At 46.7% G+C, this 17,720-nt stretch overlaps 1 protein-coding gene across 1 annotated transcript in view; it reads left to right on the top strand.

The window, feature by feature from the left end:
- Positions 1-16,116, top strand: part of RSF1 (remodeling and spacing factor 1) — a 61,122-nt gene extending 45,006 nt beyond the window's left edge. Inside the window, exons 8-16 of the mRNA XM_034408280.3 lie at positions 1,335-1,439; positions 2,355-2,434; positions 3,839-3,893; positions 6,437-6,546; positions 8,051-8,118; positions 9,379-9,586; positions 10,542-10,765; positions 12,610-12,801; positions 14,537-16,116. Of these exons, the coding sequence (XP_034264171.3) occupies positions 1,335-1,439; positions 2,355-2,434; positions 3,839-3,893; positions 6,437-6,546; positions 8,051-8,118; positions 9,379-9,586; positions 10,542-10,765; positions 12,610-12,801; positions 14,537-15,099 (1,605 nt within the window). The 3' untranslated portion in view covers positions 15,100-16,116. The remainder of the gene's footprint in view (positions 1-1,334; positions 1,440-2,354; positions 2,435-3,838; positions 3,894-6,436; positions 6,547-8,050; positions 8,119-9,378; positions 9,587-10,541; positions 10,766-12,609; positions 12,802-14,536) is intronic.
- The last annotated feature ends 1,604 nt before the right edge of the window (positions 16,117-17,720 follow it).

Genomic DNA, 17,720 nt, shown 5'->3' with positions numbered 1-17,720 from the left:
AACGGCACTGAAAAAAGTGATTTATGACTGTTTTTCACAGTTACAACCTTTGTAGCATCCCCACGATCAGGTGATCAAAATTCAGCCGCTTGGCAACTGATTCATATTTATGACGGTTGCAGTGTCCTGAGTGTCACATGATCCCCTTTTGCGACCTGCTGAACAAGCAAAGCCAATGGGAAAGCCTGATTCACTTAACAACCGTGTGACTCACTTCACAACTGCAGTGATCCCCTTAACAACGTTGGCAAGAAAGGTCGTAAAATGGGGCAAAACAAATGGTGGGATTCAGCCAGTTCGCACCACTTTGGGAGAACAGGTTGTTAACTTTCTGGGCAGTTTGGCAAACTGGTTGTTGGAAGAAATCATTAGGGCAGAGAACTGGTTGTTAAATTACTTGAATCCCACCACTGGGCAAAACTCCCTTAACAAATGTCTCACTTAACAACATTGTGGTCGTAAGTCAAAGACTTACCTTTATTTATTTATTTGTTTATTTATTTATTTATTTATTTATTTATTTATTTATTTATTTATTTAAAATTTATATACCGCCCTTCTCCCTGAGGACTCAGGGCGGTGTACAGCCAGAATTAAAAAACATAAAATACAAATATTAAAAAACAATTAAAATATATATAAATTTGGCCCAAAATTAAAAATACAAACCAATTTAAAACATTTAAAATTTCTTCTTAAGCCAACCCGGCTTGCTGGAAAAGATGGGTTTTAAGGGCATGGCGGAAGGCACTGAGGTCTTGGATTCTCCTTATCTCTGGGGGCAGCTGATTCCAGAGGGTAGGTGCCCCCACAGAGAAGGCTCTCCCCCTGGGGGTCACCAGCCTACATTGATTGGCTGATGGCACCCTGAGGAGGCCCTCTCTGTGGGAGCGCACGGGTCGATGGGAGGTCATCGGTAGCAGCAGGCGGTCTCGGAGATAGCTAGGCCCGATGCCATGGAGCGCTTTAAAGGTGATAACCAACACCTTGAAGCGCACCTGGAAGACCACTGGGAGCCAGTGCAGCTCGCGCAGGAGCGGTGTTACATGGGAGCGCCATGCTGCTCCCGTCACTACCCGCGCTGCTGCATTCTGGACCAGTTGGAGCCTCCGGGTGCTCTTCAAGGGGAGCCCCATGTAGAGAGGGTTGCAGTAGTCAAGGCGACTACTACTTATTGACACTCTGGCTTTTGTGAGCCGAAATGACGTCAGGGTTGATCACGGGATCTGCTTTTGAAACCCAAGGGAAGAAGCGTTTGTGGATTTGTGAAAAAGAAAGGAAAATCCGTGCGGCGACCCAGAGTCAGGCTAATCATAGTTTGGTTTTTTCCACAGATCCTTCTGTGCGATTCCTGTGACAGCGGCTACCACACGGCGTGTCTCCGGCCTCCGCTGATGATCATTCCAGATGGCGAATGGTTCTGCCCGCCTTGTCAACACGTGAGTTTCCGTTTCGATTCCTTTTCCTTCGTCTTTTAGAAGCGATGGGATGGTTCTGTTCTGTCCCCGTCCCCACACACACACACAAACAGCCAGCCGGGGGTTAAAGAAGTACTCGGCACACAAAAGGTTCGTTATCAGGAACTTGGCAGCAATACGATAACCGTCTGCCAAGTGCTTTACTACAAGAAGAGGGAGTGCTCCTCCACCAGATAACACCAACGAATACACACGGTTTTCAAAACAGTCCAGCTCAAACATGAAACCTTCAGCAGATCAGGCGTTATACAAAGTGACTAGCCAGAAGTTAGCTTTGTCCGTCACAGAGTCTAAATGGCCACCACACTCTCTTATATAGCCTGTGGGGTGTGGTCCAGTGACTCAGCTTAATCCCTGGCACGCCTCCTCATCTGCTGCAAACGTTTATCTCGCCTTCGTTGGCGTGGATCCAGGAACGACTTATCCCCCTCATCACTGTCATCGGAGACACCTGGCTCCTGGTCAATCTCTTCTCCCTCAGCAGACACCTGAGGCATTGCCAGAGAGGAGGGGCCTGGAGAGGGAGGCCTGGCCGGCTCCTCTCCTTCATGTTCGGAGCCTTCTTCCTCCTTTAAGATGGGCTCGGGGGTCGGAGCCACAACAGGTTCGTCCATCCGGGCTCACTTCGAACTCTTGGCAATTTTTAATTGATTGAGCAATCAACCCATGGAACAGAAGTTGCCTTCGGTAGTTGTAGGAGCTTCATCCCTGGAGGCTTTCAAGAAAAGACTGGACTGCCATCTGTCAGAAATGGTGTAGGGTCTCCTGCTTCGGTGTGGGGCTGGACAGGGGTGGGTTCTACTTACCTTTACTACTGGTTCGCATCGTACCCGTATTATTCTAATGCAGTAGCGTTGTTTTGCTTTAATCCCACAGAAATTGCTTTGCGAGAAGTTAGAAGAACAGCTGCAGGACCTGGATGTGGTCTTGAAAAAGAAAGAGCGTGCAGAACGAAGGTACCATAATATTAATTGTATCATCTTTTAATGACTCAATAATCCCTTGCAGGGTGGAGTTTGGGCAACCGAATGGAGCTGAGGTTTACTGGCCAGATGTTGCCAATGCACAGTTTTTTTTTCAGCAGATATATTCTCAGTGTGCCCAGAGAGAGAAATATCTGCCTTTACTTTACTTTACTTTTATTAGACTTTTTTTTTTTTTTAATTTGATTTATATGCCGCCCTTCTCCGGAGACTCAGGGCGGCTTACAATGCGTTAAGCAATAGCCTTCATCCTTTTGTATATTTATACAAAGTCAGCTTATTGCCCCCACAAACTGGGTCCTCATTTCACCTACCTTAGAAAGGATGGAAGGCTGAGTCAACCTTGAGCCTGGAGAGATTTGAACTAGCAGTAATTGCAGGCAGCTGAATGATAATAACAGGCTATTAGTCTGCTGCGCCATCAGGCTCACCAGACTTCTATACCGGCCTTCTCCCGAAGGACTCAGGGCGGTGTACAGCCATATTAAAACACATAAAATTTACAAAATTTAAAAACCATTAAAATCAAATATACAAAAATTTGGCCCACAAAATAAAAACTAACATACACCGATTAAAATTCATATTCATGTTAGGCCAGCCCGGCTTGTTGAAACAAGAGGGCCTTCAGGGCGCGGCGAAAATTGCGCAGGTCGGGGATCATACGCACATCTAGGGGCAGCTCATTCCAGAGGGCCGGTGCCCCCACAGAGAAGGCTCTCCACCTGGGTGTCGCCAGTCGACGTTGTTTGGCCAACGGCACCCTGAGGAGCCCTTCTCTGTGGGAGCATATTGGCCGGTGGGAGGCTGTCGATGGCAGGAGGCGGTCTCGTATATACCCCGGTCCTAAGCCATGGAGCGCTTTAAAGGTGGTAACCAACACCTTGAATCGCACCCGGAAGACCACTGGGAGCCAGTGCAGCTCGCGCAGGAGAGGTGTCACGTGGGTGCGACGAGTCGCCCCCATAATCACCCGTGCGGTCGCATTCTGGACCAGTTGGAGCCTCCGAGTGCTCTTCAAGGGGAGCCCCATGTAGAGAGCATTGCAGTAGTCCAAACGGGCATGAGTGACCGTGCGCAGGTCATCCCTCTACCTAAGATCGAACTCACAGCCTCTCCTGATTGTCGTAATGTTCATTGTAGGACTAGTAGAATCAGTATAAAAAGATTGATTATACCCCAAAAAAAGGCATGTATGTGCTAGAGAGGTACAAAATTTGTCGGTTCAAACACTGGACAGTTTGAAGAAACTCAAAATTTTGTTACTGCTCCAAAGAAGTGTAGAATATTGGCTTTTCCGTTAGACCATGCTAAATCTCTCCTGGACCATAACAGCATTTTTGGTATGGTTTTTTTTTTTCTCTCTCTCTCTCCAAGGAAGGAACGTCTTGTCTATGTGGGCATTAGCATCGAGAACATCATTCCTCCGCGGGTAAGCGAAACAGATCTCCTGATTTCTTTTTGAGTTAACGACCTATGCCGCTGAAAAGCATAAAAAATTCTAGCCTGGGAAAAAGCAGAATTCGCACTGTCAGCATTAGTTGTAGGTAGTTGCTTCCTTGGGGTTTTTTTTCCCCCCTTCTAAAATATTTAGTTTGTGCTATTTGGATTGGGGGGGGGAAGCACGATGACTCAGCGGTTAAAAGCCAGTGTGTTTGTCAGCTAGAAAGCTGACAGTCAAGGTTCGAGTCCTGAGCGCTGCACGACAGGGTGAGCACCCATTCCTTGCTCCAGCTCCTGCCCACCTAGCAGTTTGAAAGCATGCAAATGCGAGTACGTCAATAGGTACCACTTCGGTGGGAAGGTCACAGCGTTCCCTGCACCTTTGGCGTATTAGCCATGCTGGCCCACATGGAAATAGTCTTTGGACAACGCTGGCTCCCTTGGCCCAGAAACAGAGATTAGATTAACAGAGTTGGAAGGGACCTTGTAGGTCGTCTAGTCCAACCCCCTGCCCAAACAGGAGAACCTACCCCATTTCTGACAAATGACATGCCCTTAGAGCAGTGATGGCGAACCTTTTAGGCACCGAGTGCCAGGGGTGAAATCCAGCAGATTCTGACAGGTTCTGGAGAACCGGTAGCGGAAATTTTGAGCAGTTCGGAGAACCAGCAGATACCATCTCTGGCTGGCCCCAGAGTGGGGTGGGAGTGGAGATTTTGCAGTATCTTTCCCGTGCCATGCCCACCAAGCTATGCCACGCCCACCAAGCCACGCCCACAGAACCGGTAGTAAAAAAAAAATTTGGATTTCACCACTGCCGAGTGCCCAAACTGCGTGCATGGGCATGTGCCCAAACTGAAAGGCATGCGTGCGCGCCCAAACACGTGCACGCGTGGACAGGCACATGCGTGGACATGCGCAGCAGAGACCCGAAGTCCAGCTGGCCAGCAGGAGGCGAGGTATCCCAACACCGGCAGCGCGGCGAGAGGTAAGATCTTTTTCTTTCACGAGCTTCTGTTTCGTCATTTATAGGGAAACAGAACCTCATGAAAGAAACACCACGGAGATCTGACCTGGGGCAACGGTATGCATGCAGCAAATGCGTGCCACTTCTGGTTCGCCATCCTGGTTTTAGGGGCTCTTCACAGAGTAGATCAGGAGATCTCCTGGGCACCAAGCCTAGTTTCCCGATCACTCAGGATGAAGAGTAGTTGGGTTTTGTGTGGTTCTCCTCTCGGCTTGTAGTGATGTTTGCCTTTGTAGATTTGAGGGAAGGCCTCATAACAGAACTTCCACCTTGGCATCTTATCGTTGGGCAAATCTGGTTTTTTTTTTTTTAATTGAAAAAGTTTTACAAATACATTTTCTCCCCAATTACCCCCCCTAACCCTCCCTAATCCCCCCTAACCCTCCCATCCCCCCAGGACTTCCACAAAATATAATCCACATCAAAATCACATTTTATAAAACTTGAACCCCTCCACCCCCTGTATATTTTCCACATCACAAAATTCTATTATTATTCTATCCCTATATATAACTTCCAATTAAAAGCTATCTGATATTTCCAAGTTTGATATTTATTCTGCACATAGTCTATCCACTTTTTCCACTCCCAAACATAAGACTCTTGAGTTCGGTCTTTTAAATATGCTGAAATCTTCGCCATCTCTGCAAAACTGGCCATCTTGGGCAAATCTGTTAATTGCACGTTTTGAGAGCATGGCTTCATTTGGCACTAGGGAAACTATAGTCCTCCACTTACAACCATTTGTTTAAGTGACCGAAGTTATAACGACAGTGAAAAAAAACGGCCTTATGACTGTTTTTTTTTCATACCAATGACCCTTTGCAGCATCTCCATGGTCAAATTTACACGCTGGGCAACCAACATATATTAATGATGTTCGCAGTGTCCCGGGGTCATGTGATTCCCCTTTTGCGACCTTCTGAATAGCAAAGTCAGCAGGGAAGCCAGATTCACTTAATAACCGTGTTACTAACTCTAAGAACTGCAGTGAGGCACTTAAGAAATGTGGCAAGAATAGAATAGAATAACGGAGTTGGAAGGGACCTTGGAGGTCTTCTAGTCCAACCCCCTGCTCAGGCAGGAAACCCTACACCACTTCAGACAAATGGTTATCCAATATCATCTTAAAAACGTCCAGAGTTGGAGTATTCGCAACTTCTAGTGGCAAGGAGTTCCACTGGTTAATTGTTCTAACTGTCAGGAAATTTCTCCTTAGTTCTAGGTTGCTTCTCTCCTTGATTAGTTTCCACCCATTGCTTCTTGTCCTGCCCTCAAGTGCTTTGGAGAATAGCTTAAAGAAAAGTTGTAAAATGGGGCACAACTCCTTTATCTGTCTCGCTTAGCCATAGCTGTGGTTGTAAGTCAAGGACTCGCCTGGTATTTCCATTAACACAAGGCAGGATTGAGGCTGAGCATAGATGGCTGAAGAGTAGAAGGACGTTGTTACATTGGCTGCAACGGGTGTGGTGTATCTGAAGGGCGTTTTGTCTTTTTTAAAACAGGAGCCTGAAATTCCAGAGCCTGTCGACGAAAAGAAGAAAGAGTCCAAAAAATCAAAGGCAAAGCTGCTGGAAAGGCGGTCGACCAGGCAGCGGAAGTGTATCAGCTACAGGTAAATTACTAATAAAAGAATATTTGTAGCTCAGTGGAGTCTTTGGTGCTCTCTGAGCTTGGTTGTTTTCTTGCAGACATTTCATGACCCAACTAGCTAACATCATCAGTGCTAGAAGAGAGTGGGGTTTCCGGGGAGAAGGAAGAGGAGGACTGTGGAGCAATGGAGGAAAAGTGTTTTCGACTCAACCTTCCTCACCTCCAAAACGTTGGGTGGTTGGAAAGGTCTCCCCTCTTCCTTCCCCTCTCGTATTTTGCTTTGACTTTGAAAAGAAGTTTATTTACCTATTAAATTCAGTATGCTTGATTGCTTATCCCTTGAAGAGTGGCTGAGGCACAGGTAATGTTACATTGAGGTATAATATCATTTCAGCGGCATTACAGGTGAAATACGCGCTTAGCATTAGGATAACTTCAATTGGCAAAGCTTTTAGAGAGCTGATTGGTACAGTGGTGAAGATGCTGGCCTAGAAACCAGGAGATCTGAGTTCTAGTCCTCCCTTAGGCACGAAAGCCTACTGGGTGGTTTTGGGTCAGTTGCATATTCTCTCTCTCCCTCTCTCTCTCTCTCTCTCTCTTTCCATCTCTTTCTTTCTCTTTCTCGTATCTCTGTCTGTCTCTCTCTCTCTCTTTCCGTCTCTCTCTGTTTCTCTTTGTTTCTCCATCTCTGTCTCTGTCTCTCTCTTTGCTTCTCTTTCTTTCTCTTTCTCGTCTCTCTCTCTCTCTCTCTCTCTCTTTCCGTCTCTCTCTGTCTCTCTTTGTTTCTCCATCTCTGTCTCTCTCTCTCTTTGCTTCTCTTTCTTTCTCTTTCTTGTGTCTGTCTGTCTGTCTGTCTCTCTTTCCGTCTCTCTCTGTCTCTCTTTGTTTCTCCATCTCTGTCTCTCTCTCTTTGCTTCTCTTTCTTTCTCTTTCTCATATCTCTGTCTGTCTCTCTCTCTTTCCATCTCTCTGTCTCTCTTTATTTCTCCATCTCTGTCTCTCTCTCTTTGCTTCTTTTCTTTCTCTTTCTCGCGTCTCTGTCTGTCTGTCTCTCTCTCTCTCTCTTTCCGTCTCTGTTTCTCTTTGTTTCTGTCTCTCTCTCTCTCTTTGCTTCTCTTTCTTTCTCTTTCTTGTGTCTGTCTGTCTGTCTCTCTCTCTCTTTCCGTCTCTCTCTGTCTCTCTTTGTTTCTCTATCTCTGTCTCTCTGTCTTTGCTTCTCTTTCTTTCTCTTTCTCATGTCTCTGTCTGTCTCTCTCTTTTCCTGTCTCTTTCCCTCTCTCTCTCTCTCCCCCTCTCCCTCTCTCCTCAACCCACCTCACAAAGTTATTTTGAGGGGAAAACATGACAGGTGTGTTATGCACATCACCTTGAATTGCCCAAAATAAAGATGGAATACAAATCAAATAAGTAAATATGAGTGATATCCTGTTTTCACAAAGAAGGTCCTGTGAGATTGCTAAACCAAGTTGCTATGGGTTGACACATAGTCGTCATAGCATCATCATCCTGAATTCTTGTTTCTGCAGGTTTGATGAGTTTGATGAGGCCATTGACGAAGCCATAGAAGACGACATCAAGGAAGCCGATGGAGGAGGTAAGCTTTGGGGGGAGCTATGGTGGCACAGTGGTTAGAATGAGTATTGCAGGCTAACTCTGCTCACTGCCAGCAGTTCGATCCTGATCTTCAAGGTTTCCTTCCATCCTTCCGATGTGAGTAAATGAGGACCCAGATTGTTGGGGCAATATACTGACTTTGTAAACTGCTTAGAGAGGGGCTGTAAAAGCACTGTGAAGCGGTATATGTCTAAGTGTTATTGGGAGGGAAAGAAGGAAAGGGAGGGAGGAAGGAAGGAAGGGAAGGAAGGAAGGAAGGAACCATGGGGGCGCAGCAGTTATAATGCAGTATTGCAAGCTAACTCTGCCCACTGCCAGCTGTTCGATCCTGACTGGCTCAGGGTTGACTCAGCCTTCCGTCCTTCCGAGGTGGGTAAAATGGGGACCCGGATTGTTGGGCAAGAGGCTGACTCTGTAAACCGCTTAGAGAGGGCTGTAAAAGCACTGTGAAGCAGTATATAAGTCTAAGCGTTATTGCTATCCAGAGGAATATTTGGGTGAGTGGAGCAGTGAATGGTTATTCCGAATTTTGGCACGGCAGATGCCAGATTTCGTTTGAGGGATTTAGATACTGAGCTGTTTCACTCCGGGACGGGAGAACTGCATATTTGCTAAATGCAATAACAGTGGAATTTGGCTTTTATCCTCTTCGTCAAATATAAATTAGGGATTTTCTTGGCCCTGCTATTTTTGCTAGTGGCTAAAATCCTAGGTACAGGCAGTCCTCGACTTACAACCATTCGTTTAGTGACCATTCGAAGTTACAAAGGCACTGGAAAAAGTGACTTATCATTTTTCACCCTTACGATGGTTGCAGCCTTCTGGAGTCATGTGATCACATTTTGCGACCTTCTGGCCCGCAAAGTCAATGGTGTTTACAACTGCAGTGATTCCCTTAACGACTTGTGGCCAGAAAGGACATAGAATGGGGCAAATCTCCCTTAACCCGCCGTCTTGCTTAGCGATGGATATTTGGGCTCGGTCGCGATTGTAAGTTGAGGATTTCCTGTACATGGGAATTAACTCAAACGTGCAACAAGGCGCTTACTTCTCACCCCATTTTGAGGGGAGTGAGGACCATTGGAAAGCCAGGCGTGGCCCTTGATCCAAAAATCTTGCATCCCATTGTTGTGTGGAAGGGAGATTATGGACGCAGGGGAAGAGAAGCGGAGGGTGTAAGAAGGCCTACAGCGGTTCATTGTCTCCGTCCTCTTGACCCGCCCCCCCCTCCCAAACGTAGGTGTCGGAAGAGGGAAGGACATGTCTAACATCACAGGCCATCGAGGCAAGGATATCTCCACCATCCTGGAGGAAGAAAGGAAGGAGAGCAAACGGCCCCCCAGAGCCGCTGCCCTCCGACGCAAGAAACGGCGGCGGCTGAACGACCTGGATAGTGACAGCAACCTGGATGAAGAAGAGAGTGAGGATGAATTCAGAATCAGTGAAGGGTGAGGCATCTTATACTCTCTTATATTTCCTTCCTCCCTCCCTCCCTGTTCCTTCCTTCCTTCCTTCCTTCCTTCCTTCCTTCCTTCCTTCCTTCCTTCCTTTCTTTCTTTCTTTTCTTTCTTTTTGCTTTCTTTCTTTCCATCCTTCCTTCCTTTCTTTCTTTTCTTTCTTCCTTCTTTTCTTTCTTTACTTTTTTCTTCCTTCCTTCCTTCCACCCTCCCTTTCTTTTCTTTCTCTCTCTCTCTCCCTCCCTTTTTCTTTACTTTCTATTCTTTCTTCCTTCCTTCCCTCCCACACTCCGTTCTTTCTTTCTTTCTTTCTTTCTTTCTTTCTTTCTTTCTTTCTTTCTTTCCTTTCTCTCTCTTCCTCCCTTTTTCTTTCCTTTCAATTCTTCCTTCCATCCTTCCCTCCCTCCCCCTTCTTTCCTTCCTTCCTTCCTTCCTTCCTTCCTTCCTTCCTTCCTTCCTTCCTTTTTCTTTCTTTCTGTCTCTCTCTCTCCCTCCCTCTTTCTTTCTCTCTCTCTCTCGCTCTCTTTCTTTCTTTCCTTCCCAAGCATCTGAATGTAAATCGCTTGGCCGTGGGGATGCTGCAATGGTCGTAAGTGTGAAAAATGGTCATAAATCCCTTTTTTCAGTGCCATTGTAACTCTGAACAGTCATTAAACGAACTGTTGTTAGTCAAGGACTACCTGCACTTCCTTGTCAGGCACTTTTAGAAGCTACAGGTAGTTTTTTCTTTTTTTTTCTTTAATAGGTTCCAAGTTCCTTGGGAAAGCCGTGTTATTATTTGAAACCGTTAATTCAGTGAGTGAATCGTTGCCCTCAGAGGAGGAAACCCCCAAAGACTCGGGCTTTTTCCCACTCAAAATCCAACTCCTTCACCACCGAAGTTTATTTCTCAGTCGAAATTCCTTCATTTTAAATACCCTCCCCCGTTGATCTCTTCTCCCCTCAGATCTCAGGATGAGTTTGTGATATCGGATGAAAACCTAGACGAAAGTGAAGAGGACCAGCCATCAAACGACGACAGCGACGTGGGCTTCTCTAAGCGTAGGCCGAGACGGCACCACCCCCGGCCAATGAGGCAAAGCAGACGCCTCCAGAGGAAAACGATCAAGAAAAGGTACTCGGAAGACGATGAAGACGAAGACTCCGAGGATAACTTAAGTGGCGACTCTGGTAAGTCTTGACGGCGGTCCAAATATCGAGTGGTTCTGACCAATATCTGTTTTCCCAGAGGATCAACCATCTTTGGGAGATCCTTGAGATAAGATTAGGATTATTTTGGTTTTCTGTACAGCATGGGTGTCCAACCTTAGAGCGGTGTGGTGGCCTAGAGGTGGAGCTCTCGTCTCACAGTCGAGAGGCTGTGAGTTCGATCCTAGGTAGAGGCAGATATTTCTCTCTCTGGGCACAATGTGACTATATATGCTGAACAAAACTCTGCATTGGTGACAAGAAGGGCATCCGGCCATTAAAACACTCAGCTTCCTTCAGTTGCCCAGACTCCACCCCGCAAGGGATTATGGGATCATTAAAAGAAAGAATATGATGGGTGTCCAACCTTGGCAGCTTGAAGACCTGTGGAGTCCCAACTCCCAGAATTCTCCAGCCAACCCTGTTCAATCTGTGCGTTTTCGGACAGGAAAAACAAAAATTGAGCTGCTCTGAAACATTTTGCATAGATGCACGTATCTATGTGTTCCACATAATATGCTCTGACCTGGAAATGGGCTGAAATATTTGGAATGGTCCTGTTTTGGGGTCAGGCTATTTAGTATACAGCCTATCTTCCTCCTCCCATTTTCCCACAACAATCCTGTGAGGTGGGTTGGGCTGAGAGAGAGAGTAACTGGCCCAAAGTCATCCAGCTGGCTTTCATGCCTAAGGCGGGACTAGAACTCACAGTCTCCTGGTGATTGGCCCAGAGTCACCCAGCTGGCTTTCGTACCTAAGGTGGGATTAGAACTCACCATCTCCCAGTTTCAAGCCTGGTGCCTTCACTACTAGACCAAACTGGCTCTCTTTAACCAAGTTTTCCCTCAGATTGGTTGAAATGGCTGGGATTAAAATCTGTTGTGGCTCCGTCCTCCGAGCCTATCTTATCGGAGGAAGAAGGCTCTGAACATGAAGGAGAGGAGACGGCCAGGCCTCCCTCTCCAGGACCCTCCTCTCTGGCAATGCCTCAGGTGTCTCCTGAAGAAGAAGAGATTGGCCAGGAGCCAGGTATCTCCTTGCAGTCGGACAGTGACGGAGATAAGTCTTGGCTGGATCCACGCCAGCGTCGGAGAGACAAGCGTGAGCAGCAGAAAAGGAGGCGTGCCAGAGATTAAGCTGAGTCACTGGACCACACCCCACAGGCTATAAAAGGGAGTGTGGTGGCCATTCGGACTCTGTGACGGACAAAGCTAATCTCTGGCGAGGCACTTGCACCTTCGGACAAAACACCTATTTGCCGTGGATTTAATTACAAACTGGACTATTCAAACTGTGTGTATTTTTGTCTGTGTTATCGGAGTAAAAGCTCTTGGCAGGCAGCCACGGAGTTGCTGCCAAGTTCCTTATCACTGACATTGTGTGTTTGACGAGTTTATTTAACCCTCGGCTGGCTGGTTGGGTGTGTGCGTGATACGGGGACAGAACAAAATCATATCTGGATAGTTACGGGTATTCAAGTTTACTAGATCGGTGCTTCACAACCATGACGGTAAGATGTGTGGACTTCAATTCCCAGAATTCTCAGCAGTAGACTTGTTGACAAGGGAATGGTGGGAAATGGGGATAACATACATTTATTTGGGTTAGAAAATGTTACGGTGGATCGGTGCTTCTCAGCCGTGACAGCGGTTAGATGTGTGGGACTTCAATTCCCAGAATTCTCAGCAATAGTCTTGCTGGCAGAATTCTGGGAGTTGAAGTCCACACCTCTCAACATGGCTAAGATTGGCAAACGCTGCCCTCGATCAACTGACCTAGACATTTTCCTTTCCTTTCTTATCTCCTGGCTTGCTGCCTCCGCGCAGAAACCGATGCGTCTTCCGAATACAGCGATGAGGATTATTTGGAAACGAGACGAAGGCGAAGTCGGCGGAATCAGAAGCGACAAGTCAACTACAAGGAAGATTCGGAAAGCGAAGGGTCTCAGAAAAGCTTCCGATACGGGAAAGAGATGAGGAGAATACATAAGCGCAGGCTTTCCAGTTCCGACAGCGAAGGTAGGACACGCATTTATTTCATTCCTATTCTCCGTCCACATTTAAATCCCATTGCAATCATGGAGGACTCTCTCCGCACAACGGAACACAGGTTGGGGGGAATGGGGGGGAGTCCAGATAACCACAAAGCAGCCTTGCTAAGCTATTTATTAAGGCAGGGGTCTCCAATCTTGGCAACTTTAAGACTTGTGGACTTCAACTCCCAGAGTTCCTCAGGCAGCTTTGCTGGCTGAGGAACTCTGGGAGTTGAAGTCCACAAGGTAGCTTTGCTGGCTGAGGAACTCTGGGAGTTGAAGTCCGCAAGGTAGCTTTGCTGGCTGAGGAACTCTGGGAGTTGAAGTCCACAAGGTAGCTTTGCTGGCTGAGGAACTCTGGGAGTTGAAGTCCGCAAGGTAGCTTTGCTGGCTGAAGAACTCTGGGAGTTGAAGTCCACAAGGTAGCTTTGCTGGCTGAGGAACTCTGGGAGTTGAAGTCCACAAGGTAGCTTTGCTGGCTGAGGAACTCTGGGAGTTGAAGTCCGCAAGGTAGCTTTGCTGGCTGAGGAACTCTGGGAGTTGAAGTCCGCAAGGTAGCTTTGCTGGCTGAAGAACTCTGGGAGTTGAAGTCCACAAGGTAGCTTTGCTGGCTGAGGAACTCTGGGAGTTGAAGTCCGCAAGGTAGCTTTGCTGGCTGAGGAACTCTGGGAGTTGAAGTCCACAAGGTAGCTTTGCTGGCTGAGGAACTCTGGGAGTTGAAGTCCACAAGGTAGCTTTGCTGGCTGAGGAACTCTGGGAGTTGAAGTCCACAAGTCTTAAAGTTGCCAAGATTGGAGACCCCTGTACTAAGGTAACTAATTCCATTTTTAGTGTGAAATTTGTATTTATTTATGACGTTCGATACTCCCACCTTTTTCTTCAGAAGTTCAAAGTTATTCATTCCTTTTCTTGTTTTATCATCATAACTCTGCACGGGTCGTTTAGATTGAGAAATAGCTCAAGGTCACTCAGACAATTTCATACAACGCAGGTAGTTTCTCGATTTACGTCCATTCGTTTAGTGGCTGTTTGAACACAGCAACAGCATGAAAAAAAAGTGACTTGCGGCCATTGCAGCATGGTCACATGATCGAGAGTGACCATTCAAAGTTACAAAGGCACTGAAAAAAATGACTTATAACCTTTTTTTCACACTTACGACCGTTGCGGCATTCCCCACGGTCACGCGATTTACATTCGGATGCTTAGCATCCGGCTCATATTTATGACGGTCGCAGTGTCTGGGGCAATCCTCTTTTGCGACCTTCTGACAAACAAGCAACTTAATGGGGAAGTCATTCACTTAACAACCGTGATATTGCAGTGCTTCGCTTAACGGCTGTGGCCAGAAAGCTTATAAAATGGGAGCAAACTTACTTAAACAAACCACAGTGGCGCAGTGCAGTACTGCAAGCTACTTCTGCTGACTGCCGGCTGCCTGCAATTTGGCAGTTCGGATCTCACCAGGCTCAAGGTTGACTCAGCCTTCCATCCATCCAAGGTCGTTAAAATGACCCAGATTGTTGGGGGCAATAGGCTAACTCTGTAAACAGCTTAGAGAGGGCTATAAAGCACTGTGAAGTGATATATAAGTTTAACGGCTATTGCTAAGCGCTATTAACAACTGTCTTGCTTGTCATAAGTCAAGGACTACCTGTAATTCCCCCCCCCTCCCCATGAAACCTTCCAGATTTCGCTCTTAAATCTGATCCTTCTTGCAGACAGCTACTTGGATAAACATTCTGAGGACGACCAACCGGCCAGATTGTCGAAACGGTCGGCCCGGAAACGGAGCCACACCACCGACGAGTACTCAGAAGGCGAGGACGACCCCGAGGAGGAAGGCCGGCCCGTTCGCAAGCGCGTGAACCGCATCGAGACAGACGAGGAAGACAACGGCCCCGACGCCGGCAAGCCGTCGCCGCCCGCCGAGAAACCCTTGGCCTCTCCCACCCCGCAAGACCCCGTCAAGAAACCCAGCTACCGGATAGAAAGCGACGAGGAAGATGACTTTGACAATGTGAGTAAGGTGGAAAGCCCGTTGGACTACAGCCTGGTGGATTTGCCTTCCACCAACGGACAGAGCCCCGGGAAGGCCATCGAGAACTTGATCGGTAAGCCCACCGAGAAAGCCCCCTCGACCAAGGACAGCACAGCCAACGCCACTTTGGCACCCAACGGGACGGGGGGCGGCCTGGAGGCCGGCGGACCAGAGGAAGACGAGGACGAACTCTTGCGAGTAACTGACCTTGTGGATTACGTCTGTAACAGCGAACAGTTATAAGAAACTCCCGTTTTTTGTGCTAATTTATTCCATGGTAGCTCATACCAGCGGGCCAGTTATTAAAAAAAAAAATGTGTTTTATTTTTCCTAGGAAACTCCACTACAGTATCACTTTTTAAGCAGTCGAAATTTCACCAGCCCTGCAATTTTGGGGTACCACTTTTTTTTGTTTTGTTTTGTTTTGTTTTTAGGATCCTCTCCCCTGCCTCCTCTCCTCCCCCAATCCGAGCGACCAGATTTCCTTCGCTTTTTTTTTTTCTACAACTATTTTTCTTTTGACCCATCGCTTTCCCTCGCCTCTTCCTCCTCCTCCTCCTCGTCCAGTTCCATAATCCCGACAAAAAAACAAAAAAAAAAAACCAATCGTCCAGATGCAGAGCTTGTAGTAAAAAAAAAAAAGGAGAGAATTGTATATTTTTGACTCTATATTTCCTGAGGGGGCGCACAAAGTTGTTAGGGGAAATGTTATGGTTGTACGTAACAGAAGCATTCCAATTTGGCCAGGGCCCAAAAATCTTAAAAACTTTGGAAGGGGAGGGATGGGTGGGTAGAAGGGGCGGGGGAGGAAAGGAGTGGGGCGCAAGGACAGAAGCACTTGTGCTCCGACTTTTTTTCATAGGAGATATATATTCTATTTAAATGTTCACAACTTAGACGACAATTTAACATGCCATTTTAAGGGGAAACGAAGAAACCAATTATCTTTAACTGTTGCATTTTTGTGAACTTGTAGGCTAACTTAACCTTAGTTGATTTTAGTAAATTGCCTTCCTGGAAAAAAAAAAAAAGAAAGAAATGAAAAGAAAAGAAAGAAAAAAAAAGAAAGAAAGAAAAGCAACTGTTGACAAGATGCGGAATATTATTTAGCAGAGTGGACAGATTTGGAGGAAATTTCACGGGAAAAAAAAAAACCGAACAACTGAGACGTTTTTCTTGGCATCGTCTTTTAATTCATGGTCTCCCTTTTCTCCCCCCTTCCCCAATAAACATATTTTAAAAGTGTTTCATACAGTAAAACCGTGTAAACTCTCATGAGCTTTCCGGAGTTTGAAACGGCACTATTGGGAAGTGCACAAGGTTGCTTCTTACGGATTTACTCCTCGGCTGCTCTCTTGCGTACAATAAACTAACTCCTGGGAGAGATTTCGTAGCCCAGACTTTGCGACTTGTTTTCAGCCGTGGCGAAAGAAAGGAGACACGGCTGCTTTCAAAACCCTCGCGGCGTTCTCGATTATCTGCTTCAAATTGAAGTGCGGAAATAGAGCAGGATTTAACGGTTTTTGCTTTTCCCTGGGAGATTTTTCTGTTTAGGAAGCGTGTGTTTGCGTGCTTGAGTGCGTGTTGTAGTTTTACTTCTCTCTAGATCAGTGATGGCGAGCCTTTTCGGCACCGAGTGGCCAAACCGAAACACGCGTGGATGTGTGTGCATGTGCGCACGCCGGAGCGCTGGAAATCCGAAGACCAGCTCGCCAGCGCACGCATGCCATGTTTTTTGACCATTTTTTTTTTGCCGGTTTTTGGGCTGTTTTCAGGCCCAAAAACAGCCTGAAAACGGTCTGAAAAACAGCCCTGAAAATGGCCCAAAAAACGGCCTGTTTTTTCACTGTGTTTCTGGCCATTTTCCAGTGCTCCAGTGTGCGTGAAGACCAGCTGGCACTCTGGAAACCAGAAGAGCCTTGGTAGTACAGTGGTCTAAAGCACCCTGTTATTAACACAGCTGCCTGCAATTACTGCAGGTTCGAATCTCTCCAAGGCTCAAGGTTGACTCAGCCTTCCATCCTTTCTAAGGAAGGTTAAATGAGGACCCAGTTTGTGGGGGCAATAAGCTGACTTTGTATAAATATATAAAAGTATGAAGGCTATTGCTTAACGCATTGTAAGCTGCCCTGACTCTCCGGAGAAGGGCGGCATATAAATCAATTTAAAAAAAAAAAAAAAAAAGCAGCTGGCGATGGCATGCGTGCCCACAGAGAGGACTCTGTGTGCCACCTCTAGCACGTGTGCCATGGGTTCGCCATCACGGCTGTAGATAATCTATCAGATTTTAACCGCCGTTGGCGTCTTAGCGTTTTTTAAAAATATGCATTTCATAGGTCTCGCTTACCAACTGGGTTTTAAAATTAAAAGACTTTTCTGGAAGGTAGTGTTATAGGTCTTCAGGTATACCAGCGTTGGGATACGATGGCCAACACAAGAGTGTTAAGTATGGAGATCAATCAGAATAGAACTGGGAGGGACCTTGGAGGTCTTCTAGTCCAGTCCTTTGCTCAAGCAGGAGACCCCTGTACCATTCCAGACAAATGATTGTCCAGTCTCTTCTTAAAAACCTCCAATGATGGAGCACCCACAACTTCTGGAGGCAAGTAGTTCCACTGGTTAATTGTTCTAACTGTCAGGAAATTTCTCCTTAGTTCTAAGTTGCTTCTGTCCTTGATTAGTTTCCACCCATTGCTTCTTGTCCTACCCTTGCAGTCCCTTTTCCTTCCTTCCTTCCTTCCTTCCTCCCTCCCTCCCTCCCTCCCTCCTTCCTTCCTTAGAATACAATAGAATAGCAGAGGGACCTTGGAGGTCTTCTAGTCCAACCCCCTGCTCAGGCAGGAAGCCCTACATCAGTTCAGACA

The sequence above is a fragment of the Pantherophis guttatus genome, chromosome 5 (genome assembly GCF_059756535.1).
Source record: "Pantherophis guttatus breed Tessera chromosome 5, ASM5975653v1, whole genome shotgun sequence".
Taxonomy (NCBI): Eukaryota; Metazoa; Chordata; class Lepidosauria; order Squamata; family Colubridae; genus Pantherophis; species Pantherophis guttatus.
Note: the sequence above shows the minus strand (reverse complement) of the source record. Positions and strands in the feature narration are given on the sequence as shown.